Here is a 27,930-nt window from a genome sequence, read left to right as displayed (position 1 = left end):
GGAGTCTTTGGATATCAACTCTAGAACATATTATTTCAAATAGAACAATGAGAGTTGTGAACATTCTTTTCCCATGAGAATATGGTTTGTCAGAAAATTGCCCCTAGCAATTATATAGCTGTGGACTTGTAACTCCAATACATTTCTCACTGCCATATCTGGTATCTCAGTCATTTATTTACACTTACAGTATCTGCTTTAATACAATTCCTAACTCTGTTAAGTTGTTCTGTTGTGACGGAATGAAAAAATATCTGATAGTATGAGAAAACGTCAAGCAATGCAGTGCAGTTCCTAATGTTAACTTATATACTTTAAACAGTTTTATATAATTAAGTTACTACTCATCAGCCTGACAAAATGATGGAACATCATAACAGTAATGTCAGCGCCGGCAGCTGTGCTGCCCAAATGGAGCAACACATGGATTGCTATGTTGGGCGTCACCTAGTGGCTACCAACAACACAGCACTTAAATGTCTCACAGAGGGGAAGAAACTTTTATTAAATATCATTAACAATTTTGCTGTCACGCATATCATCAATATAAATCGCATTGTGTGTACTCAGCTTAAGACTACTTTTAAAAATAAAAGAATTAATGTTTTGCATTTGATTAATAAAAATAAAGTGAACAAATAGTAGATAAATCTAAATCAAATACATTTCACGTGACCCTTTGGTTTTAAAGCAGTATTAAATGTTTTAGGTACACTTGCACACATTTTTTGATGGAACAAGGTTGTTCCAAACATCATGAAAAACTTATATATATCTTCTGTGGATGTAGTCTTGCTCAAATCATTCTATGTCTTCAAGTATTCCCAGACAGACTTGATGTTGAGATCAGTGGTCTGTTGAGGCAATATCATGACTTCCAAAACACCTTGTTCTTCTTTACGATGTAAATAACTCTTAATGACATTGGTTCGTTTTGGGGTCATTGTTTTGCTACATTCGGTTAACAAACTACCTTGTGTCACAGCCAACTATAGCAAATTGTTGCACATCAGTCCAGAGCACCTGCTGCCATTTTTCTGCACTCCAATTCCCATGTTATTGTGCATTGTGGCTTTTTGGCCACATTTCTTCCACGAAGAGCACTTCTGGCTAGATTTCTTCATACATTAGATAGGTGTACCAGAGTCCCACTGTTTTTTCTCAGTTCTGAGCTGATAACACTGCTGGAGATTTGTTGTATGTCTAAGGGAAGTAAGCATTATGTGTCTTTCATTTGATGCACTAAGTTTGCTTGCTGACCACTGCATATACGGTTCTCAATGTTGCCCATTTCTTTGTGCTTCTTCAAAAGAGCTTGAACAGCACATCTTGAAACCAGTGCCTGCTTTGAAATCTTTCACAGGGAGAGACCTTGCTGATGCAGTAGATCAACCTTGTGTCCTGTTGCTGTGCTCAGTCTTGCCATGGTGTATGGCCTGTGACATAGCAAAGTTTGGCTGTTTCTTACCAAGTTTTAAGCCCCCTACAGAGATGTTTCTGTTACAAGTAATGACTGTGTTTCAACCTACATGATGATCAACCTACAATGATCGTTTGCTTGTTATAAGTGGTTAACCATACACCTGACTATAATCCTACAAAATCCCTGACTTTGTGCAAGACTACCTAGAAGAATGGATGTTGTTTTGCAGGCATAGGGTGGTCTGACCAAATATTGATTTGGTTTACATTTTTCTCCTGTTCAATAATTTTGCATTTTGTTAATTGATATAAAAAAACTAAATTACACATGTATTTTTAAAGCATTCTTACTTTTAAGCATTTTTCCACATCTGCCTAATATTAAATGTAGGCAAGTACACATTTAATATTAGTATTTAGCATCAAGCTATCTCTATTTGTAGACTAGAATAAAATGTCATCCTGCAGATAATTTGAAAATGTTTTGCATTTGAAATAGAAACTGTATTATTTTTAGGTTGCAGGTGTTGGAACATTCATATATAGGGGGTTATTCTGATTCCCTCCTTCTGGCAAATTTCTTCTTAGATGGACAAAACCATGTGCACTGCAGGGGGGCAGATGTAAAATGTGCATAGAGAGTTAGATTTGGGTGGGGTTTTACTTCAAAGTGAGATCTATATTGCAGTTTAAAAATAAAACAGTCAGTATTTTCCCTGCACAGAAACAAAATAACCCACCCAAATCTAATTCTCTCTGCACATTTTACATTTGCCCCCTGAAGTGCACATGGTTTTGTTCATCTAAGAAGGAATTTGCCAGTAGGAGTGAACCAGAATAACTTACATTGTGTGATTGGACTTTGTAGACCAAAGGATTATATTTTTATTATGAATATTCCACTTTGGGCAAAATTATGTTTATCAGTTGTACCCGTGGATGTCTTTTTTCCAATAGATGCTTGTTTAATCTTATTTTAAATGTATTTATTGTGTCAGAAGTCACAACTTCATCTGGAAGAGCATTCCATACTTGTACTGCCCTGAACGTAAAAAGCTTTTTCGGTACTTGTTTCCTAGCACGGCCACAACGATTTAGATCGTTGTGGTCGTAAGATAAAAAATCGGATCGATCGCATCGCATGCGATTTGGTCGCATACGATGCGACCGATCCGACCGACCGATTTTTCACCCGATTTTTTTTTTTTTTTCACCAGATTTTTTTCAATTGCCCCCCCAAATGTTACTAAGTGGGCTAGACCCCACGATAGACGTCAACCCGAAGCGTGGCGAGCGCAGCGAGCCCGCGAGGGGCGGCGGTGCGCGTCCTCCGACCTTTTCATTCCCCTACTATCCACGTCGGCGTGGAGTCGAGAATATATAGTGTGGCGAGCGCAGCGAGCCACCGAGCCCGAAGCGTGGCGAGCGCAGCGAGCCCCGCGAGGGGACGCGTATAACTTCACAGGTATACGCGTCCCCTCGCGGGGCTCGCTGCGCTCGCCACGCTTCGGGCTCGGTGGCTCGCTGCGCTCGCCACACTATATATTCTCAACTCCACGCCGACGTGGATAGTAGGGGAATGAAAAGGTCGGAGGACGCGTACCGCCGCCCCTCGCGGGCTCGCTGCGCTCGCCACGCTTCGGGTTGACGTCTATCGTGGGGTCATGGCGGGCACATAAAAAATGTGAAATGGGTCATATTGGCCCATTTCACCTTTTTTATCATTTTTCCCTATGTGAGATGGACTTAATCAAGTCCATCTAATCTTGTGCCATTATAATGGCACAAGACCAACGCGATCCTCCCGATTTCAATGTTAAAAGATTTTTTAACATTGAAGTCTATGGAAAAATCGGGTGAATCGGTCGGTCGCATCGCGGCCGATTTTAATTGGTCGCGACCGACCGATTGACCCGATTTCTGTCATTCAAAGTGAAAAAATTGTAAAAAATCGGCCACATCGTGAGGATCGTGTCCCTTAATTAAGAGCCACGATCACTCACGATTGTGGCCGTTCTAGGAAACAAGTACCGCTTTTTCTTGCTAAAGGTATAACACTTCTCTCCTCCCAGAGCCCGCCTTAGGCATAGGCAAACTAGGCAATTGCCTAGGGCAGGGGTTCCCAATCTTTTTTGATTCAGGGCACCCTAGAGAATCAGAATTTTTTCACGGCACCCCTAGGTCCCAAAAAAAAATATTTAGATTGGGTTTATATGCGATTCTTAGCGGCAGTTATGTGGTAAAGGGCAGGATTTGTTTCTGTTTGTACACATTCTATCATTGGCAGCCACCAGCACTGGTTTTGCTCATAAATAATTAACCATAAATAATTTGAGTTGGTCCTGCACCACCAAGCCGCGGCACCCCTGCATGTGTCCTGAGGCACCCCAGGGAGCCACGGCACACAGTTTGGGAACCACTGGCCTAGGGCATTTGGAATACCTAGGGGCACCACCAGTGTCTGCTGATTAAAATGATATGCAGCATGCCTATATTCTGTGTGTGAGTGAGGCTGTATCTGCATATGAAATAGTGTATTCATGGAAATCACTGTAACATAGCATTCCACATGCAGGTACAGCCACAGTCGCGCACAGAATATAGGCATGCCGCATATCAGTTTAATAATTGGAAGCTCCTTGTGTGTGCTGGTCATAACAATGCAAATAAGGCAAAAAAGGCACCCAACGTTAGCAGAACTGGCCAGGGGCTGCATGGCCTATTGAGTCAAGTGTATGAGGAAACATCTGTATCCAAGCCGAGGCAGAGGTCACAATGTTAGCGGCTGTGCGAGTGCTGTCTGCGGGTGGGTTGGTTGTGCAATAGTGTTCGGCATATGTGTAAGGGGCATTATGTGTGTCATGTATAAATGCATTAATAATGTGCGACATATGTGTAACATGCATTATGTGTTTCATGTGTATAAGAGCATTAATATTGTGCAACATATGTGTAATGGGCATTATGTGTGTCATGTGTATAAGGGCATTAATAATGTGCAACATATGTGTAAGGGGCATTATGTGTGTCATTATGTGTATGAAGGGCATTAATAAAGGTTGGTATAATGTGTAAGGGGCATTATGTTTATAAGGACATAATAATAATGTGTGTCATGTTTAAGGGGCATTACTGTTTGGTATTATCAGGGGTGCTGAGAGAAAGGGGTAGGGGGTACAAATTACCCAGGCTAATGGATGGGCCCAGTGGGGGTCATGGGCCCCCTCCCTTTAAGTGACAGCAGCAGCTGCAGCTCTTCTCCTCTGCCCAGCACACACTGTTTTGTGCTGGGTTGCAGTGTGGTCATAGAGCGGCTTAAAATACAATATTTTCAAAGGATTTTTTTGTAAGGGTATAATGTGAATAATGTGAGGAGTAATGAACATAAGGTAAAGTGGTACTACTGTGTGATGTAACATGAATAAGGGACACCATCGCATGATATCATGTGAATAAAGTTGCACTGTTTGGGCTGTGCACCGAATGTGTGCGCTGTTCCTATTTAAAATATTGCGGGTGGGAGCACCAAAATGATGACTGCTATGATGAGGGTTGATGGTGCTAGGAAAGGGGAGCAGGGTCAGAGGCGGAACTAGTGGCGGTGCTAGGGGGTGCTAGGGGGCACCAGCCAAAATCTTGCCTAGGGCGTCATTTAGGCTAGGGCCGGCTCTGTCTCCTCCAGCCTGAGCGCATGTCCACGTGTCCTTGTCTCCAACCTTAAAGTAAAAAGGGTTCATTATATTGTCCCCATATGTATTTATACATGTTTCGCATGTCTCCCCTTAAACATCTCTTTCACAGTGTAAACATTCCTAATTTTTCTAATCTATCCTTATAGTTTAAATCCCCAATCCCTTTAATTAGCTTGGTTGCCCTTCTCCAGACATTTTCCAGTTCTATAGTGTCCTTTTTGGAGACACTGTTGACCTTTTCAAGGTTGACGTTTTATACCACATCTGCCAAAGGAACAATATGAATATATTACGGAACTTAAATAAACCTAAATTCAGAATCATACTTTCCCACACAGCCATAAAAAATATGGTGTATACTGTACATGAGAAGTGAATCAGCAGACAGTATTAGGAGTAAAAATATTGTTAAGCTTTCTCATTGCAAATTCTCCTTTCATATGGACTCATTCACTGAGACTGATAATGCAAATGCAACCTGCTATAAATAGTTGTATTATAAGAAGATAATTACACTATGAATTTATTATCTATTTTAGAAAATAACTGCACCCTTACAATAGTGGATCTTAATTTATAAAGCAGAAGAATCAGTATACAGTTTAATCCTTTGAGTGCCAACATCTCTGTGAGATGTGCAAAACGTCTGCTAAAAATGCCAGCGTCACTCACATTTGTTATATCAATTCAAATAAAAAATGTTGCATAAAAAATTATATTTCTTATATAAAGTAAACGTTAAAGGTCATAATTATGAATGGAAATGTTTATTTAGCAATTTTCACACCTATTTTGACAAATTCACCTGGTTAATCCAGGGGAGTGAAATTTCACAGCTGGCAGGTCAGCCTATGTTTTTACAGTATTCTCTTTTTGTTCTGCACTTTCTATTGATGTTTGTTATACAGTACTAAAGTGTTTAGAACACATATAGGCAAAGAGGTGAGTGACCTTCATTTAAAAAAAAAAAAAAAAAAAAAAGTATAATTTTTGTTTTCACATATCTTATGCATATCCATATAGTATTCCTCTATGTGATTTTGAAATCTAATATAAGTAAATGCGCAATGCATTTCCCTTAGTTTAAATGGTACACGGTAACTAGTATATATGTCTGTTGGAGCAAATAGACCTGATTCCGATTAAAAAGTAAAGCAAACATAAAGGGTTAATACCGGCTGCTTTTGCATGTAGCCCACAAATGTTAAGCTGGGAACACACTGGCCCATATATTGGGTCATTCAATTGAATGACTGATATAGCATCGTTGCCCAGTGTGTAACAGTGATATATCTGTGAACAACATTGTTCACAGACATATAGCATTGGCGGTATAGCACAGTCAACAGGTGATATATCTAAGATAACTCAGGAGGATTGTGCTGTGTGTATGGGTGATTTACACAAGCCAGCGGTTATTGACAGTGCAAAAGATGGATGCATGTACATGCCCGTCTATTTGTGATGTCAGTCACAATGGATCTGACAGCACAGGTATATACAGTATATGCAGAACACTGTGTAATCCATCTGCAGAAACTGTATATCTGCAGATCGCATGTACCCAGCTTTAGACAGTTTTATTTTTACACTGCAATTTGATTTCAGTTTAAAAAATACCCCACCCAAATATAAATCTCTCTCTCTGCACAGGTTACATCTGCCCCACATGCAGTATAACATGGGGGGTTATTCAGAGCTGATTGCTGTTGTGTGAATTCGCAAGGGAAACGATTATTGAATGACTACACACACATACGGATCACAGCGCACATGCCAAGCAGCTACAAAACCACTAATTACTTTTTTCCCAATCCCCTCAAACCCTATTACAGGCATATCCAACGTTGGCCCTCCAGATGTTGTGAAACTACACATCCCAGCATGCTTTGCCACAGTTTTGCTATTAGAGAATGCTAAAACTATTGCAAAGCATGCTGGGATATATAGTTTCAAAACATCTGGAGGGCCAACGTTGGACATGCCTGCCCTATTACATTGGGCCCATAGTATTTTTTTGAATTACATAATGTACCCTAATGTCACAAATATCTTGCATACTATAAAAACTAACACAATAAATAGGCATTGGCAATTATATTAATCCATTACTTATGTTCTAAGTATTTTCTTGGCATGCACCAATGAATCTTTGGTGCATTCATTCTAAGAAAATGCAAATAACTTATGTAAGAAACGAATGAACAAAAATGGGAAGAAAACAGGACTCTAAATACATTAAAAAAGCTTACATAATATTAGTACTGTACTATTAGTAATATTATTGGTACTTGTGAGTTATCCGGGCGTCCGATTTTTTGATTGTATGCCTTAAGTTAAGGCATACAATCAGATGCGATGCGATGCGATATCGCATCGCATCGCATCGCATGCGACCATCGGATGCGATGACCCGATTTTTCCATAGGAATCAATGTTAAAATGATTCCTATGGAAAAAGGGGTCCTTTTCATACCCCTACTATCCAAGTGGGCATGGAGTTGGATATAAACCTGTGGCGAGCGTAGCGAGCCACCGAGCCCGAAGCGTGGCGAGCGAAGCGAGCCCCGCGAGGGGACGGTATTCTGTGTCCCCTCGCGGGGCTCGCTACGCTCGCCACGCTTCGGGCTCGGTGGCTCGCTACGCTCGCCACAGGTTTATATCCAACTCCATGCCCACTTGGATAGTAGGGGTATGAAAAGGACCCTTTTTCCCATTGAATTCCATGTTAAAATGGACTCAGTCCATTTTAACATTGATTCCTATGGAAAAATTGGGTCATCGCATCGCATCGCATCGCATCCGATGGTCGCATACGATGCGATGCGATGTCCCGATCCGACCCGATTTAAAAATCGGACGCCCGGATAACTCACAAGTACCATATTATTAAATAAAGTTACATACCTAATGGGAAATAGTATACTGTGCTGTTGTTTATGAATAATTCACAATAACTGATATGTCTGACACCACAAAGCTCAAATCCTGCTGCCAGCCAGTCAAACACTGCCGGCACCACTGAGGAAGGAGACCGCGTCACTCTCAGCTCCTGGACGTCACAGAAATCCCAGCAGCGAGGGTGAATGTGAAATCTCGCGAGAAGCTTCAGCAGCACCTCGGTGGGCAGCGCTGGTAGCTGGTGTGTAATGGGGAAATCAGAAACACAGCTATATCATGCTGTGCTGATATCAGTATGATTCAGTTGGAGAGTGTGGGTGCCACTAATTTGTGGGGGCCCCGAGATGACCGCCCTTGACAGCCTTCTATGGATACAGCGATGGTATGATGCCAGTGGCGTAACTATTATTTAAGCTCCCCCGCCACACATTTTGGCAGCGGCCCACCTTTACCCCCTCCCCACCACCTTACCCCCCCCCTTACCCCTCCACCCCCGTTTACTTTATACCTCCGCCGGTACTCTCCCTGCTTTCCCGGCTCCTGCTAATGAAAACTGACACTTAGAAAATGGCTGCCCCCCATACAGCAGCCTGCTCCTCCTCTAGCATCCTCAAAAATGGTCTGCAGTACGGGGGCAGCCATTTTCCAAGTGTTAGTTTTCATTAGCATGAGCCCGGAGAGCAGGGAGAGCCGGGACCGCAGACTGATGCGGCACAGCGTCAGGTATAGGCGGCATTAAGTGGAGGCAGCGGGTAAAGATAGCCCCGCAGCCCCCCCCCCCGGCACCCTGTCTTACTAAGCGCCTCCCCGCCACCGCGGGGGGCTGCGGGCTCTAGTTACGCCACTGTATGATGCATGGTGCTTCTCACTCCTATCAATCCTCATCTTTGGCCTTTTTGCATAGTATGTCATCTGAGTCATACATACTGTAGTAGCTGCATACACTGCCTGCCCAATGTTGAAGGTACCCGTGCACTGCAATTTTGTCAAATTAGCAATGGAAATAAAATTTCTCTTATGTGAAAATGTCTATGACCAATCGCATTGCGCTATATGGCCACAAAGTTCCAATGAGGCTATTTGACATGATTTGAGTATAGGTGCTTGTGGACACATCATTCCAGTACACCATATTTGCTTTCAACCCACTATGTTATATATCTTTATTTCAGAGGTATTTCTGTGCATGTCTTTATAACATTACAAAAGGAGGAGACGTAGCAACACTTGGAAAGAGATAAAGTACTAAGCAATCAGCTCCTATCATTTTTAAAACAGCATGTAAGCTTACAGTAAGATGCTGATTGGACAATACTTTATATTTTCCAAGTTCTGATAAATACACACTTGCTGATGAATAGACACATGCTGGCAGCAGGACTGACGGAAGATGATGACCAGCGGGAGAGCACGTCAATAAACACATAGTGAGTACACACTAGACGATGTGCCCCATATGTCGGATAGGACACATTGTCTAGTGTGTACCCAACTTCAGATCAACTCTTCTAGTAGGTACTGTAGATACAAATGATACACATGTGGTAATAATGTGCATACTGTACATTCCAACATGATACTTTGCGGAAGGGACACAATGCTCTGTTCCCGGACTTCTCTCTCTGTTTTGAACAGGTTAATTAAAAGGAAAGAAGTTATAGCATGAGTGATGGTAATCATTAACCCTTTGCGTGCCAAGTGAATTTGTAAAGCAAACATTTTTATTCATCATAATGACCTGTTTTTTTAATCTTATATATAGAAATAAAAAACTTTTTTTTTTTACATATTTTTTATTTGAATTTATATAACAAATGTGAGCGACGCTGGCATTTTTAATGGCTATTTTGCACATCTCTCACAGAGATGTTGGCATTTTTAATGGCTATTTTGCACATCTCTCACAGAGATGTTGACACTCAAAGGGTTAAGAGGGAAGTCCAGGAGTTCGGTCCCTCTTGGGAGGTATGGCTTGAGTGACTGACAATAACATTTCTCAGTTAACTGTAAAGATTCATTTGAATTCAAAATCAAACACTGAAGAGACAGAAAATGTTACATATTTTAATGCTATTTATTTCCATCAACTACTATAAAAAATTAATAATGGGTATATGTACTAAATTTACCTTATGTAGGGTACACACCAGAGCGACCCGCTTACGATGCACATCGTGAGCGGGTCGTCAGTGTCTCGTCCGACCCGCTCACGGTGACGCGGGGGGGGCACGACCCGCTCACGATGTGCACCGTGAGCGGGTCCGATCCGATGGCGACCTGCACCCGGCTGTATGGTCGTCATTGAGATCCTACCTGCAGCAGGTAGGATCTCAATAACGACCGACCGACCCGCGGGACCGCGCATCGGATCGGTATCGGTCCACACCAGGACAGAAAAGGGCCCAATCAGCACACAATCTACATCCAATTGGTCGGAATTGGATCTAGATTGAGGGGATCGGGCCTTAGTCGTCCTGGTGTGTACCCAGCATTAGAGAGGGATAAAGTGGAGAAAGAAAGTATTAACCAATCAGCTCTGCCATGTTATCGACTCTTTCAAAAATTATAATTATTATTGGTGGATACTTTATCTCTCTAGGCTTTAAGGGTTGGTACCTAGATATCCAAGTCAATTTAATACATAGACATTGAAATATTGGGGCAGATGTATTAAGCCTGGTGAAGAGATAAACTGGAGATAAAGTGGAAGGAGATAATGCACCAGCCAATCAGCAGTGTTTGAAATATGACAGTTGGAAGCTGATTGGCTGGTGCGTTATCTCCTTCCACTTTTTCTCCACTTTATCTCCAGTTTATCTCTTCGCCAGGCTTAATACATCTGCCCCATTATACCATAGGTTCTCAAACTCTGCCCTGATGAACTAGAAACAGTTCATGTATCAAGGTGCCCTGACAGAATAACAAGTAATTAGCTTCATCTGTGTATCAGTGAGTAATGAATACACATGTGCACCTGCTAGTTGACATAGAAAGCATGAACCATTTGGGGTCCTGAGGTCCAAGTTTAAAAACTTCTGCATTATACTGTTAAAAAGTATAAATGAGCAATGTTCATTTTTTCTGCATATGTGTAATTAAGTGTTCACTGTACCTTATAATAGTGACCAATACTAGGATATTTCCAACTAATCCAGTGGAGCATATTATTCCAATGAAAGATGGAAGAATAACAGTTTCTGCAGTATTAATAAGATGGTATTCATGTCGCATACTCCATGTTTTATTGAACATGTCTCCAGAACTATTCCAGGAGGTGATCTGCATTTCATTCATTATTGTGCGATTTCGCTGTCTTAATCTGTAACAAGAAACGACATATTTAGTTCATGCATTGATGTCCTTAACATACTATAACAAACCCTGTACACTATTCTCTGCCTCCATGGGAACAGATTTGTAAACTAAAAAGGCAAAAATCAGAGGATCTGGTTCATCCATTAAAGAAATTCTCATGAATATTTTCTAAACGTAAATCATTAGGGAACCCAGTAAAACGTTGTAAATCAATTTTCTAAGTTAAAACAAAAGATCAAACAATAATATGCAAATCCAAACTGCTTATATTAATATTTTTCCTTGTCAGTGTCACGAGGAATACATGAAAGTAGTAAAAAAAAAAACAAAAAAAAAAAACTATATTAAAAAAAAGATTAATTTTGAAAATGTACATGCCTGAATTATTACAAAAAATATGTATAAATGATCAATACAATTGTATGGCAACAAAAATTATATGAATTAATACCAGATCTTAAATCAGTTTAAAACTAGTTAAAAATTGTGCTATTACACCCCATATTCAAGGCTGGATACAGCTGGGTAAAATGTGTGCTATCCTGATTAACATCCTTAGAGCATAATGAATGGTTTTAATCTCTTTAATGCCATGGTCACATCAGATGTGAACTCACCAGGCTAGACTTTCCCTGACCTGAACAAATCTAAAGCAACCGGTCCACTATGAGAGTGTGTCCCTTCAGGCTAATCACAAAAGATATTAGGGGGACAAATGAGAAAAGTCAGTCTGAGGGCAGAAGACGAAGAATAAAGTAAGATGGAAAAGAAGAATCAGCTAGTGGAGAAGAGTATGCAAATCAAGGGAAAGCAAAAATAACCAGAAGAGAAATCATAGAAGGGAAATAAATGGAGACAGAACTAAGGGATGCAGGAGAAAGCACAGGAGAAAGAGAATAGAAAGAATAGAAAGAATAGAAAGAGATGGGGAAAAAAGTCAAGACAATGAGACAGAGGTTTAGGGAAAGGGTGGTGATGGTGAGGTGCAGGTGAAGAAATGAGAAAGCTTTGCAAGAGAAAAGTGCTTCTGTGGTGAATGGGGCCAGGACTGGCAATAAGACAACACGCCTGCAGACTAAAGGCCCCCATCCACTAGGGTGAGGTATCGCATGTGGCACCTCGCATACAATACCCCTCCAAATCACCCATCAGCTGCAGTGCGACAGGATTGCATATGATTTATTGTATGTGGTCCTTTTACATACAATGTATTGTATGCGATCCCAGCAAGGGCTACAGGCTGCCATGAATATTCGTGGCAGCCCGTAGGATCTGCGATTGCGATGCAAGGTGCACGGGAATGATCCATGCATTGCAATCACAAAAATATTACATGCGATGTGTCACTTTTCATGCAATTCATCGCAGCAATGTGTCAGAATCAAATAAAAAGTGGCCATATAGCAATAGTGGATGGTGGCCTTAAGTGCAGTATCGGATCTTCTGAATGGAACATGTACAGTCTTCATATTAGTGTATTGGTGTGAATTTATTTAGTGCTCTAATGTAAATTATATTGTAGAAAAAAGTACACTGGTAGTCGACAAGAAGTTAGTATAAGCAACATCTATATGTGTCCACATAAGTATATGTGTCCATTGTTTTAACTGCTTGATACATCAACCTTTAAATAACTTCTTGCACTATAAGAATTAGAATTTCTTTCCTTTACCATGAGAATTACTTTTGTATCTTGATGGCTTATTGTAGAAGGTTGTTTAGTTTTTTTCTGGCTTAGTTACAAAGTGTACTCAGTGACAGCACCAGGGGCGGGGGGCAGCACAATTCAATGTGTACAGTAAATGGAGGATCCCCCATGTGCCAGTGAGTTCTGGATGGTGGTGTTTGGCAGTGTTTGAGGTGGCAGTCAGGGCCGTTTTTACAGGGGGACGAGCCGTGCATCTGCCCGGGGCGCCGCACGGCTCATCCCCTCTTTTTAAATGCTGCCACTCAGTTCCCTGCTCTCCCCCCGTTCGCAGTGTAATAGTCCAGGATCTTACTGCGCATGTGCAGCTAATAGAAAGTTAGCCAGCAGGCTTACTTTCACTTTCCCCGTGTGCCCTGCAGCAGCTGCTCCTTGCTTATAAAGCAGGCAGGAGCAGGGGCAGCTGATCAGAGGAGAGGGGACAGATGCTTCCATATATATTTTCAATAAAACATTGTAAAGAAACATCCATGTGGAGCAGGTAAGCTCTGTCTCTCCCACGTCCGTCCGCCCTCCAGCTCCGTCTCTCCCCGTCCCCCCTCCCTCCCCAGCTCCTGATTTCATTAGTATCAGTGGGAGAGATTCTGCAGTTCCGTCTCTCCCCCTGTCCCCTCTCCCTCCCCAGCGCTGCTGCTATGGATGGGAGTGTACAGCAGCCGCCCAGGAGCTCAGGCAGGAGAGTCCCTGTTTGCTGAAGAATCACAGTGGGCTCATGAACTTCTGCCTGAGCTCGAAGTGCTGCAGTACACTACATTCCAGTCCCCGGCAGCAGTGAGGAGGGAGGGCAGACATGGGAGAGGTCACCGGCTACACATGTTTCTTTACACTGTTTTATTAACACAAACTAATATAGAGAAGCACCTGGCCCCTCTCTGCTGATCATCTGCTCCAGCTCCTACTTTTCTTCATGTGGTTTACTCTGCCTCCTTGCACAGCACAGGGGGAGAGATCCCTGCAGCTCTGTCTCTCCCCTGTCCCCTCTCCCTCCCCTGCGCTGGTGCCATAGAATATACAGCAGGACATGTTTATTTTAGAATCACTCCTGCCTGTGCTGTTATACATTACAGTCCCCCGCAGGAGAAATGAGGAGGGGGAGGGAGGGGGGACAGGTGAGAGACGGAGCTGCAGGGATCTCTTCCCCCATACAGTGCACAGAAGCATGGAGTCACAATGCTTAGAGTAGATTAATAAAAGGTATCTGTTCCCTAGAGAACTGCACACAATTGGGGGAGAGAGAAGGGGGGGGGGGGGGGCTGCTAAGGCAGCCTTATTGCAAATAATACCTACATAACGCCTCTAAGAAGTGGCAATATTATCACTAGGGACCCTTCCGAATTAATTTTACAATTGAAGTTTGATAAATATGAGTAGTTCACATTTCCCTTTATAGTTATGTTGTCTTTTCTCAGACGCCAATGTGCGCCAATGTGTAATTGTCATCACGGTGTGCGACATAATGTGTAATTGTCATCACGGTGTGCGATATAATGTGTAATTGTCATCACGGTGTGCGACAATGTGTAATTGTCATCACGGTGTGCGATATAATGTGTAATTGTCATCACGGTGTGCGATATAATGTGTAATTGTCATCACGGTGTGCAACAATGTGTAATTGTCATCACGTGTGCGATATAATGTGTAATTGTCATCACGGTGTGCGATATAATGTGTAATTGTCATCACGGTGTGCGACATAATGTGTAATTGTCATCACGGTGTGCGATATAATGTGTAATTGTCATCACGGTGTGCGATATAATGTGTAATTGTCATCACGGTGTGCGACAATGTGTAATTGTCATCACGGTGTGCGATATAATGTGTAATTGTCATCACGGTGTGCGATATAATGTGTAATTGTCATCACGGTGTGCAACAATGTGTAATTGTCATCACGTGTGCGATATAATGTGTAATTGTCATCACGGTGTGCGATATAATGTGTAATTGTCATCACGGTGTGCGACATAATGTGTAATTGTCATCACGGTGTGCGATATAATGTGTAATTGTCATCACGGTGTGCGATATAATGTGTAATTGTCATCACGGTGTGCGACAATGTGTAATTGACATCACGGTGTGCGACAATGTGTAATTGTCATCACGGTGTGTGGCATCATGTGTAATTGGCATCACGGTGTGTGGCATCATGTGTAATTGGCATCACGGTGTGTGGCGTCATGTGTAATTGTCATCACGGTGTGCAACAATGTGTAATTGTCATCACGGTGTGCGATATAATGTGTAATTGTCATCACGGTGTGCGATATAATGTGTAATTGTCATCACGGTGTGCGACAATGTGTAATTGTCATCACGGTGTGCGACAATGTGTAATTGTCATCACGGTGTGTGGCGTCATGTGTAATTGGCATCACGGATAAATAGTGTATAATAATTCAAGTAGCCTGTCATTGTTTGGCCTTGATCCATGAGGCGTACTAGGTCACTGTGTGGGCCTTTTATATTTTTATGTCACTGTGTGGCCTTCAGCCCGCCAACTAAAGTGCGGGAGGACAATGACAATTCCTGCGGTAACCAATGTCTGGTCATGCAGGCTGCAAACATGAGATGTAAGGTAATTGTTTTCCTGCTAGACCATGCCCTTATATTAAGCCACACCCCTTTTACAAATAAACCATGCCCCCTTTTACAGCGCGCGCAATTTCTTCTATGACGTGTTAATTTTTTATTTTTTTTGGGGGGGGGCGCATTTTTATTCCTTTGCCCTGGGAGCTTAATTGTCTAGAAACGGCCCTGCATGAGAGCACTAACTATGCTAAGCGGTTGCTTCATTGCTCATGCATTAAACTTACCATCGGCAATCTTTATGCCCTAACACTTTAATAACTTATCTAATCTTATCTAACTTAACATTACAAATAAAGAGACAGACACAAGTGCTGGCGTTTCAATATGAATGTCAAATTTATTGATTGACAACTATTTATATTATTCTATAAAAGAGGGTGGCGGCCCTAAAGAACGGTCATAGAGAAAAGAGGGGTAAGATGACATCACACCATTCACACATCATTGGTGTTCAACTCTCCCACGCTACCAACCCGGGCAGATGGTGTATCCCACCCCTGTCCAAGGGGCATGGGCTACAAGCGTATCATTAACGGGAGAGCGCACCCCACTATCCTCATATCACTTCCATTTGAACAAGGACCGTTCTTTACCGCCGCCAAGAAAAGATAGAAAATAGGGAGGGAGGGTGGGGAAAACCGGGCCAGAGAGCAGATCACCTGACTCTCTGGCTATTCCTACTACAGGAAACTCCTCCCTAGCTCCCTAATTGGCTATTGCTGCAGCATCATAGCCCTTAACAAAAAACACAACCTAAAGTGCAGGCATCTCAGACTCCTTCGGTAGTTTATGTCACCTCTAGCTTAGTCAGCCCTCGGTTTTCTTAGCGCATACAGGGCCAAATGTAATAAACTAGGTTGATTTTGCCATGTGATTAAGGCTTTTAAAAAAAATGGGAAACTCTCCCAAAATCTCTCACTATCTGATTCTCACAACCCTATCATATTTTGACCATAGGGTGGGTTGTACTAAGTAAAACAATGGGTGAAATGTAATAGGGTGAGAGAATCAGAAAGTGAGATATTTGGTAAGAAATCTACATTTTTTTTAAAGCAGCAATCATTTGCACTGGAAAACCAGTTTGATTTTGAAGTGTAAAGGATTGCCGATTTAAAAAACCTGGAGATTTCTTACCAAATCTCTCACTTTCTGATTCTCTCACCCTATCACATTTCATCCAATGTGTTTGTTAGCTTGTGAGCAGGGCCTTCCTACCTCTTATACTGTTTGTTATTATTACCCATCTGTGCATCGAGTTGTAAAGCGCAAAAGAATTTGCTGCGTTTTATAAGAAATAAGAAATTTTGATCCGGCCGACATTTTTACCCTGTGAACCTATTGCATGTCAACCTTTTGGGGTAGACCTATTGACTGTCTATCTAAACACTATCTTATAATCCGCACCCAGCAGGTGTGCACTGCAGTTTAATATATGTACCTATAGTATTGTATGAAAGAAGCAGGAATTTGAGTAACTGCAGCAGTTTTGGTTGACTAGGATGTCATTTGAGAACTTTGCTGTTTGTGACAATATCTCGGAGAACCAGTGAACATCACACAGTACTTTGTAGTTAACCCCTTCCCGACGAGGCCTTTTTTGTTAATTTTTTTTTTTTTCCTCCTTGCGTTCAAATAAGCGTAACTTTTTTAATTTTCCAGCTATATAGACACATGAGGGCTTTTTTTTTGCGGGACAAGTTGTACTTTTTAATGGTACCATTTACTATACCGTATAATATTCTGGGGAATCAGGAAATAATTCAATGTGGGGTAAAAAAAAAAAAAAAACGCCATTCCACAATTTTGCGCTGGTTACGTTTTTTTTGGAGTTCATAGTTCGTTTAAAATGATGGGTTATCTTTATTCTATGGGTCGTTACGATTCTGGTGATACCAAACTTATATAGTTTTCGTTACGTTTTAGCACTAAAAAAAAAATAGAAAATTTTACGGTTTTTCTAATTTGCGTCGCGTCGCCATGTTTTGCGGCTTATAACTTTTTTATTTTTCCACCTACGGACCTGGGTGAGGGCTCATTTTTTGCGGGCTGAAGTGTACTTTTTAATTAATACCATTATGGGATATGTGCGACTTTCTGATCTCTTTTAGTTACATTTTTTTGGGTAGGCGATGCGACCAAAAAACGTAGTTTTGGCGTTGGGAATTATTTTCCGTTTACGCCTTTAACCGTGCGGGATAACTAATGTTATATTTTAATAGATCGGACTTTTAGGAACGCGGCGATACCAAATATGTGTATTTTTTTATTTTTTATTTATTTTTATTTGTGAAATGGGGAAAGGGGGGTGATTTGAACTTTTAATATTTATTTTTATTTTTTTATTTTTTAACTTTATTTTTTTTTTTTTTTTTACTTTTACTACAAGGCCCCCTAGTGTACTTGACCACTATGGGGCGCGATTGCCTGTACTATGTTCAGCCATAGAGCTCTATGGCTGAACATAGTGATTTTCAGCACTTCCTATTACATCCTGCCTCAGGCAGGATGTAATAGGTATGCTGACATGGCCAGCACAGGGGTCTACATTAGACCCCTGGCTGCCATGGCAACCGATCGGCACCCTCCGATCTCGCCGCGGGGGGCCCCGATCGGCGCCGGAGGGGGGCGCCCCCCCTCCGATCAGCTATTTAAGCACTGCGGGCGCTTTGCCCGCGGTGCTTAAAGGGTTAAACGGCCACGATCGGCGAACTCGCCGCTCGTGGCCGTGAGAGCAGGTACCTGGCTGTAATATACAGCCATTACCTGCTCTCTTTCAAGCCAGCTCACTCCGTGAGCTGGCTTGATTCCCCCGCAACCGACACATGACGTATATATACGTCATGTGTCGGGAAGGGGTTAAGGATCAGGATGTACCTAAATGACATCTTGGGCCAAATGTAATAGGGTGAGAGTTTCAGAAAGTGAGAGATTTTGGGAGAGTTTTCCCATGTTTTTTAAAGCAGCAATCAATTACATGGCAGAATCAACCTGGTTTTGCAGTGTAATTGATTGCTGCTTTAAAAAAAAAAAAAAGGGGAAAACTCTCCCAAAATCTCTCACTTTCTGAAACTCTCACCCTTTTACATTTGGCCCCTTGTCTTATTCAGGAGAGGTCACAGTGACACCATAATGCTTCTATCTGTGTTTCTATTCATTTGGACTGGACTGAGGGACCTATTTATCAACAAGTTTTTGCTATTTAAAACACATGACATACAGATGGAGCGCCTCTCGTTCAGTACCAGTCAGTGCTCCATCTGACTGGGAAGCGCAAGCTTCTCACACGCACATGCATCCCAGTTTTTCAGCGGCGAGGGATAGGAACCTTGCCCATCTCCTCTTCAGGGAGACGGGCAGGGTTAAGGGGGGTTGCCGGGAATCGTCGGGGAATGGTCAGGTGGCAGCGGGGAACGACGGGGAGCTCCGTCAGAAGGTGAAAAGTGAGCGTGTCCCCTTCTGGCAACTGGCGGGGGCTAGAGGTTGGTGATCTGAACGCCAGACCCCCGCTAGACGAGCTGCGCTCCATCTGTAGGTAAATATTGATAATAAATGGGCCCCACAGTCTCCGATAACATTGTTGTGTTGAAATCTCCTTCCTATCAAAAACCCCTAAAAACATTTTTCCAGTTTGACCTGTCAATGCTAGTGATGTAAAAACTCTAGCTGAGCTAGAACAACCATGTCCTGCATCCCACCCGCATCCGGCAGTGTCCTAAGTTGGGGGGGGGGGGAGTTGGGAGTCCCCGATGCACGCGTACAGCATCTATACACAGTAGACAGGGGGCATGACCAGCAGCTCACAGAGCTCTGGCCATGCCTACTCATCCTTCAGCACAAATGGTAGGTGGGAATGTAGAAGCTGCATTCATACTAAGCTTCGCACCACGAACAAGTCTCAACCATGGGGGAAAAGATATAGGGAGGTATGTTTGTAACTATTACATAGTGTGTCACAATGGGGGTGCAGGCCGCGCCAGGCTGTCACCCGCCGATGAGTGACACCAAAATGCCATCTCTTGCTATGTGACAGGAGACAGGTGCTGTCAGGGCCGGCCTTAGGCATAGGCAAACTAGGCAATTGCCTAGGGCATTTGGAATGCCTAGGCGCATCAGAAGCTTCTGCTGATTAAAATGATATGCAGCATGCCTATATTCTGTGTGTGAGTGAGGCTGTATCTGCATATGAAATAGTGTATTCATGGAAATCACTGTAACATAGCATTCCGTATGCAGGTACAGGCACAGTCACACACAGAATATAGGCATGCCACATATCATTTTAATCATCGGAAGCTCCTTGTGTGTGCTGGTCATAACAATGCAAATAAGATGAATTGTCAGCAAAAAAGTCACCCAACGTTAGCAGAACTGGCTAGGAGCTGCATGGCCTATTGAGACAAGATGTATGAGGAAACATCCAAGCAGAGGCAGAGGTCACAGTGTTAGCGGCTGTGCGAGTGCTGTCTGTGGGTCGGTTGGTTGTGCAATAGTATTCGGCATATGTGTAAGGGGCATTATGTGTGTCATGTATAAATGCATTAATAATGTGCGACATATGTGTAACAGGCATTATGTGTATAAGGGCATTAATAATGTGCAACATATGTGTAAGGGGCATTATGTGTGTCATTATGTGTATGAAGGGCATTAATAAAGGTTGGCATAATGTGTAAGGGGCATTATGGTTATAAGGACATTAATAATGTGTGTCATGTGTAAGGGGCATTACTGTGTGGTATTATCAGGGGTGCCGAGAGAAAGGGGTAGGGGGTACAAATTACCCAGGCCAAAGTCTGATGGAAGGGCCCAGTGGGGGCCCCGGGCCCCCTCCCCTTAAGTGGCAGCAGCAGCTGCAGCTCTTCTCCTCTGCCCAGCACACACTGCTTTGTGATGGGTTGCAGTGTGGCCATGGAGGTGGTTAAAATACAATATTTTCTCAGGATTTTTTTCTAAGGGTATAATGTGAATAATGTGAGGAGTAATGTACAGTGGTACTACTGTGTGATGTAACGTGAATAAGGGACACCATTGCATGGTATAATGTGAATAAAGTTGCACTACTGTGTGGCATAATTTGAATTGGGGGTAGTATTGTGTGGCCATGCCCCTTCCCAGCAAGAACACACCCCTGTTTGGGCTGCGCACCGAATGTGTGCACTGTTTCTATTTAAAATATTGCGGGTAGGAGCACCAAAATGATGACTGCTATGATGAGGGTTGATGGTGCTGGGAAAGGGGAGCAGGGTCAGAGGCGGAACTAGTGGCGGTGCTAGGGGGCACCACCCAAAATCTTGCCTAGGGCGTCATTCAGGCTAGGGCCGGCTCTGGGTGCTGTACTGTAACATTACATGGATGCACCTGGCTTCTATCACTGCAGCCACAGCAGTCTCTGGGGGCAGCCAGCATCTCCCAGACTGCGGGGTTTGAGACATAAAGCCATGCCCCCTTTTGCAAAGCCAAGCCCCTCCCACAAAGTCACAACCCAATTTCGCAGTGTGATCTCACAGCTGCATTGGGTGTCACGTGGGCAAGTGATGCCTCGATTATTACATGAAAACCACATTTCTCACTCATACTTTCTGCGAGTCAGTTCCGATATATAATGTACTTTTTTAAGTGATGTCTATATTTAGGAGCCAGCGGGACATTTACGTCAAGTATTTGTCTCCACCATATGATACATTCATTATCTGTGAGCTAATCTGTATAGTATTTGTCTCACATAGATGTTATATTTAGTAAGGTTTCATCTCCATGACAACAGTCTGCTAGTTCTAATTCAGAACAGATTTCATGTTTTTCATTAGCTACAGTATTATAGGCAGGACAGTGTGTAATGCCACATTTTGATAATTGTGTCAGAGTTTTTGCTTCAGACTATTCATTTTTTATAATGGTTTGGATTCTAATTATTCTTGTTTTACAGGGGGGCTACGTTACTACTTTATTAAATAGTTTGAGGGGCCCTTACTTACTGGATTTTTGAACTGCTGCACATTATTTATTATTATCTCTATTTACAACTTCTGCGCAATAACATAAGACCCCTATAACCACTGACTGTTGTTCCTTTAGTGCTTTTTTTTTAAAACTTTATTGTTTTTTTTTCGTTATTTATGACAAACATCAAAGTAGACAATGAAATATATGTGTACAAAGGAGTATAAAGAAGCAGGCATGGTCGACTTGTCACAAGACACTTTTTCTGAGAGCTCATTAGCTGAGCGGTAGAGTGTGGAAGTCCTGCATATTGTCTTGGAGGTAACGTATAATATAACCATGTCCAATCCAAGTTCACTTTATAAACTGACATTGTTTTCTCCATAAATGTACACATATCAAACCAGAAATATACATTGAAAGAAGGAAATAAAAGAAAGAAAGAGACAGTTAGGGAAGTTGGGAAGGGGTGCTATAGGGGGGAGGGGGACCAGTAATGAGCATGGCGATAAAGTTTTTTATTTTGAGTATAATATAATTTTACACTTCATCTGTGGGCTGCCAGGCTTATATAACTGTCAGACGATTGCAGGATATCATTGGAGAAGTAATGTAGGATTATTCCAATATGGTGGAGGAATAAAACTTTCAGTAATAGCAGGATTCTCTAATACCCATTTCGGTACTTGTGTACTAACACGGCGCCCATCGCATCGCAGACCATATCGCATGCGATGCGACGCGATATCGGCCGATGTTGTACAATGGCATACAATTTTAAAATTGTATGCCATTGTATATGGCATACAATGCCATACAATGCGATGCAATGCGATTATAAATTGTATAAGCACCCTAATGGGTGGTTACAATAGGTAAATGCACCCCCACGCCACCCCTAAGTATAAACGTGAACCCGAAGCGTGGCGAGCACAGCGAGCCCGCGAGGGCCGGCAGTACGCGTCCTAGGACTTTTTCATACCCCCACTATCCACGTCGGCGTGGAGTTGAGAATAGAAAGTGTGGCGAGCGTAGCGAGCCCGAAGCGTGGCGAGCGGACGCGGATACCTTCACAGGTATCTGCGTCCCCTCGCGGGCTTCACAGGTATCCGCGTCCCCTCGCGGGGCTCGCTGCGCTCGCCGCGCTTCGGGCTCGGTGGCTCGCTGCGCTCGCCACACTTTCTATTCTCAACTCCACGTCGACGTGGATAGTGGGGGTATGAAAAGGTCGTAGGACGCGTACAGCCGCCGCTCGCTACGCTTCGGGTTCACATTTATACTTGGGGGGTGGCGTGGGGGTGCATTTAAGCATTGTGAGCACCCATTAGGGTGCTTAAAAGCACCCATTAGGGTGCTTATACAATTTAATATCGAATATGAGTTAAAATCGTGTCGCATCGCATGCCATCGGGTGTATGGCATGCGATGCGATTCGATTAAAAAATCGGGCGACTAATTATCGGGGCGCCGTGCTAGTACACAAGTACCCCTTTTCATATCGCACAAATAACCCAGGTCAGACCCGGGTCGATGTGCAGTGTGAAAGGGCCATTTCAAAAGTCCAGCAACACGGGTTAAAAGAAGATCTAATCCAGGGTCGGACCCAGGATGCTGTGCAGTGGCTCCAAGCGCTGCCTCCTCCCCTACCCCCTGGTGATGCACCTCTGGGCCCCCCCCCTCCCCCAATGATGTGAGCGACACTGCTTATTGTCAAGCCGCTGTGGGGGACCATGCATCCCAGGTGCGACCAGGCATTTGCGATGTGAAAGGGGTAAAAAAAGACACAAATAGTAATCAGAATTTCCGTGGAGTAATATGAAAATGTGGATAAGCCACATGTAGTTACCACAGCTAAGGAAATAAACACATTTCTTCCCAGCACTAATAATGTATTTTGATTTACACAAGGCACAGTTAGTATCTACAGTAAGGAAAATAGTCACCATTAACAATAGCGACTATTAATGAAGTAGCAATAATAAGGTATATTTGTTGCATGCATTCCATGGATAATATATACAAAGATAAATGCACTTTGCTAAGAGCACTAAAGCAGAGAGCTTTGACTAAGCTTCAGGTAGAAACCAGCAATGAAGTGCAGGACTGACTGCCTTATAACTAGAGACAGGATTATATGCAACAAAAAAAGCTTGAAATATGCATGCAAATATGCATGAAAAGTGTTAAAATATGCTACATTAAATAATAAAAAAAGTAATTTTTAACTTATTTATTTAAAAATCAGCATACAATTAGTTGCAAATAAACCTCAAAAATAGGCCCACAGCATCTGCAGATGTCAGGATGCTGGCTGCTACAGCATACTGCAGCGTCCAAAGCTTTTCTTGCATCAACTGCATGGACCCTCATCTCCAGCGCCGATGGATCAAATGTCAGCATAGCGTGTGAGGGTGGTGCAGTGGAAGGCTTCCTCCCTGCGCCGCATACTCACTGTGACACAGCATTTTCTCCGCGCCGCGTGATGTCACAACCCTTCTGCCCGCCTCCTCTACTGCAGAAGTCTGTCTCTTGGTGTAAAGTCCCAGGCCAGGGGCGGGCAAAAGTTCAGGAGCTTCATAATGGCATCCGCCCCAACTGACTTTTATCAACATGGATTGGCAGTCTAGAGCAGTGTCAGACATAGCGTACATCCAAGGTTCCCCACTCTGCGCACATATTGCCCCAGCCTGCACACTCTACCACTACCTGGCCAGCAGCAGCAGGGCAAAGCAGTGCTGTGACTCGGGGGTGGGAAGAGGGCTGGGCCTAAAATATGCACCACCACTAGATTTTAGGTAAAATATGCAATAACCAGTGAGAATGGGCAAAATATGCAAATGCATATGCAAATATGCAAATGCATATAATCCTGTCTCTACTTATAACAGAAACATGGGCCAGTCACAATCCAGCAAAGAGTCCAGCCCATGATTATTCCAAAGCAGCCACAACTGAGCAGAGTACTGTACACTGTTATTTTTAGTACTGTTTATAACACCTGCCTGCTCCAATAACGGTTGAGGGGAGGCACACACTGACTGGTGATATACAAACTTCCAACTGTCCCAATTATCCCTGGACAGTCCAATTTTTTGAAAACTGGTTCACTGTCCAATCTGTGGGCAAAACTGTCCCACGGAGGGGGGTGGGTCACTTGCTGCTCTGCACAGCATCTGTTCACGAGAAACAGAAGGGCTGGGGTGCATGGCCCGCAGGACATAGAGATATAGTAAAGATATCTATCTTCACTAAGATAGAAAAAGATACATATGTTGACATTGATAAACAAAGGAGAGGCAGAGCTTGGCTCGTTCTACAGAAAAATAATTAAATAATTTTTACAGTAAAAGTTAGGGCCCCCTAAAAAAGAGTTACCTTTTTCTCTCTAAATTTATGGTTATCCATAACTCTGGGGAGCACCACCAACAAATTTTTGTGAGGTATTCAGACCCATATTCATGTACATGTTGGTATATCTATTAATTTAAAAATTGATTTAATCATCAGTGCAAGCCACAATCCCCTCTTGTTCTCCTTCTACAGAAGTAAGCAAGATGAAAACATTGTGTGAACTCTGTGCATATATAAAAACTGACAGTTAGCTACCATTTACAAATACCACCTTAATGCCATGCTATTCGCGGGGATCTAATCTCCGTGATTTATTAGTACATTCTGATATTTCTGTGCAACAATCTGATAGACATTTTCTTGTGAAATGTCCAGGGTGTTACAAGTGCGCATGCGTCACCTGTCAGTTCATGATTGCAGGTGACAGCTTCAACCATCCGCACTCTGGCAACATCTCACATGTAATAGCACTTACGTTATCTATCAAATTGTCTGCCCTTGCGGACTTACCTATATTGGTAAGACGCAGTGTAAATTTAAGGACAGAATGGCTGGTCACCGATCTTCCATTAAAGCTGCTCTAAAGAATGGAAGCAGTGACCAGCCTGTAGCCCGGCATTTTCTTGAAAACAAACATTCACTCACCAGTTTGCGATACCGCATGATTAATCAAGTCGACAAACCAAGTCGCGGCGGTGATCGCAATAAATTATTACTCAAAAGAGAAGCAGAGTGGATATATAGATTAGATGTGATCTCGCCAAGAGGTCTCAATGAATATCTGTCATTTGTTGCTTTTTGATTATGATACAAAATTATGCATTTATTGCTATTTGTTGATCAGATAACGTACACTTTGTAACATACTGCTCTATGGGTAACATTATACTTCTATCATAATGTCTAGCGATTTTTAAATTTTTTCTATTGGTTCTACTTTTGTATTTTTCTTGTATTTTTCTTGTATTTTTTTGTAATCTTTATTGGTGTGATATATGCACAATGTGGAGTGGGCGGTCAGCTGACGTCAGGTCTAAATGATTGGCGGGCGTCGTCTGCTGCTCCCTCCTCCTGATCACCTGTAATTTAAGGCTGTTTCACTTTTATATTTGCATCCTGACGATAGTGCCAATAAAAAGAGCACTGAAACGTTGACTTTATGACAATGTACTGTCGTTATTCTACTTGAAAGTCCTGAGTGCCGCACCTCTGTTCCTGTATGTATATATATATATATATATATATATATATATATATATATATACAGTGCTATTTTTCAGCAGGAACCAGCAGGAACTCAGTTCCTGAACCTCTTATTAAATATGACAGCATCAGGAACTCAAAATCTACTTTTCCATAAGAGAAGTTTTATTTTAAAGTCACCTGTGAGTGCCTTTGTTTGTAAATACAATATATAGATCTATCTCTCTCTCCCTCTCTCTTTTATATATATATATATATTTTTTTTTTTATTTAATTGATCCGCCCCCAGACCTGGAGTTCCCGGACCTATTTTTATATATATTATATTATATGTATGCCCTCCGGCAAAAAAAATTGTACACATAAAAAAGACTACTGGAGTGCCATTGTTTGTTCATATTGGAATATATATGTTATATATATATATATAGAGAGAGAGAGAGAGAGAGAGAGAGAGACCAATAATGAGTCTGCCTGGCGGTGTAGTTGTGTTCTTGTGGAGTTTGCGAAAAGTGTAGAGAGCAAGCGCTGTAGGGTGACCGCATCTCAGGTGATTGACAAGGTCCAGAGTAATGTGCCCATTTTGTACACCCTGCAGAAGCATTAGATCAAGCTCCTTCTTGTAAATGGAGGTGGGGTCTTCTGTAAGAGCTTCATATACAGTCTCATCACTTAGCTGTTTATATACATATTTTTTGCAATAGCTTAAGTCCATGACAACAACCCCTCACCTTTGTCTGCTGGACATACCGTATGACCACATCATTGTATGGTTGCAGTTGTTTAAGTGCATGTCTCTTGACTTGTGTAAGATTAGGTCCGTGTCCATTGGTGTGGGTGAGTTTTGGGCAAGATTGGTGTTCCAAGGTGCAGGTAAACGATCTAATGGAGGTAATGTTGGACGGTGGGTTGAAGTTGGATTTTTTCTTGATGCAGGCTAGAATCGCTGGTTGATCGCTCTGTGTGGGTGGTGGCTGCTTGCTAAAACATTCTTTAAGTCTTAGTTGGAGTGCAAAGCAGTGGGAATTAACCTGCCATTGGAAGTTGTTGAATCCGTTAAAGGGGACAAAGGTCAGTCCCTTGCTGAGGACTGTCATTTAACTCTCCGAGATGGCGAAGACTAGACTTTGACTGCATGCACTCAAAATCTAGTGAGGCGATAGCGATGCATGGGACCGTGCACCGCCATCGCTGGGGGGTATACACACAGGGTGATGTGTGCGTAATTTCTAAACAATCTAGTCAGATCGCTTAGAAAAGGCCCTAAAATCTCCCCATGTGTATGGGCATTAGGGAGCAGGGCACACTATTATAGTCCCCCAAAGAAGTGTGGTTAATGTCCACTAACACAGCAAAATCAAATAATATATCAAAGTTTCACAGTCTAACACTGTTTTATAGTTATTACTGCAGAAACTATTTAAGTGATTCTGCAATGTCTACTGATTTTATTTTTAGAAGTTTAAATTACAGCTTGAGTCCCTTTATCTTCTATAATGATTTACTTTATTTGAAAACTTTGATTGAAATCCCTATTAAAATTGCACATAGTACATAATCTCTTAACTTCTTTAGTGTGAAATTCAGCTTTGAATGTATTCTAGCTGCCATTATTATTATTATTATTATTATTATTATTATTATTATTTATTTATTTATATGGGGCCACAAGGGTTCTGCAGCACCTAACAATACATAAATGAGCAAAAAAATAAAACAATACACACACACACATATATATATATATATATATATATATATATATATATATATATGTCTATATATTTATTTATTTATATATAT

General features: G+C 42.2%; 1 protein-coding gene across 4 annotated transcripts in view; it reads right to left on the bottom strand.

Annotated features, from left to right (window-relative positions):
* Nucleotides 1-27,930, bottom strand: part of MCHR2 (melanin concentrating hormone receptor 2) — a 186,266-nt gene that overhangs the window by 92,735 nt on the left and 65,601 nt on the right. For all 4 annotated transcript variants that reach the window (XM_083176987.1, XM_083176989.1, XM_083176990.1 and 1 more), the window contains one exon: nt 11,128-11,334. In XM_083176987.1, the coding sequence (XP_083033113.1) occupies nt 11,128-11,309 (182 nt within the window). In that variant the 5' untranslated portion in view covers nt 11,310-11,334. The remainder of the gene's footprint in view (nt 1-11,127; nt 11,335-27,930) is intronic.

Source organism: Crinia signifera, chromosome 3, assembly GCF_055691185.1.
Source record: "Crinia signifera chromosome 3, ASM5569118v1, whole genome shotgun sequence".
NCBI classification, from domain to species: domain Eukaryota; kingdom Metazoa; phylum Chordata; class Amphibia; order Anura; family Myobatrachidae; genus Crinia; species Crinia signifera.
The sequence above is the reverse complement of the archived record's forward strand: the minus strand, read 5'-3'. Positions and strand labels throughout refer to the sequence as shown.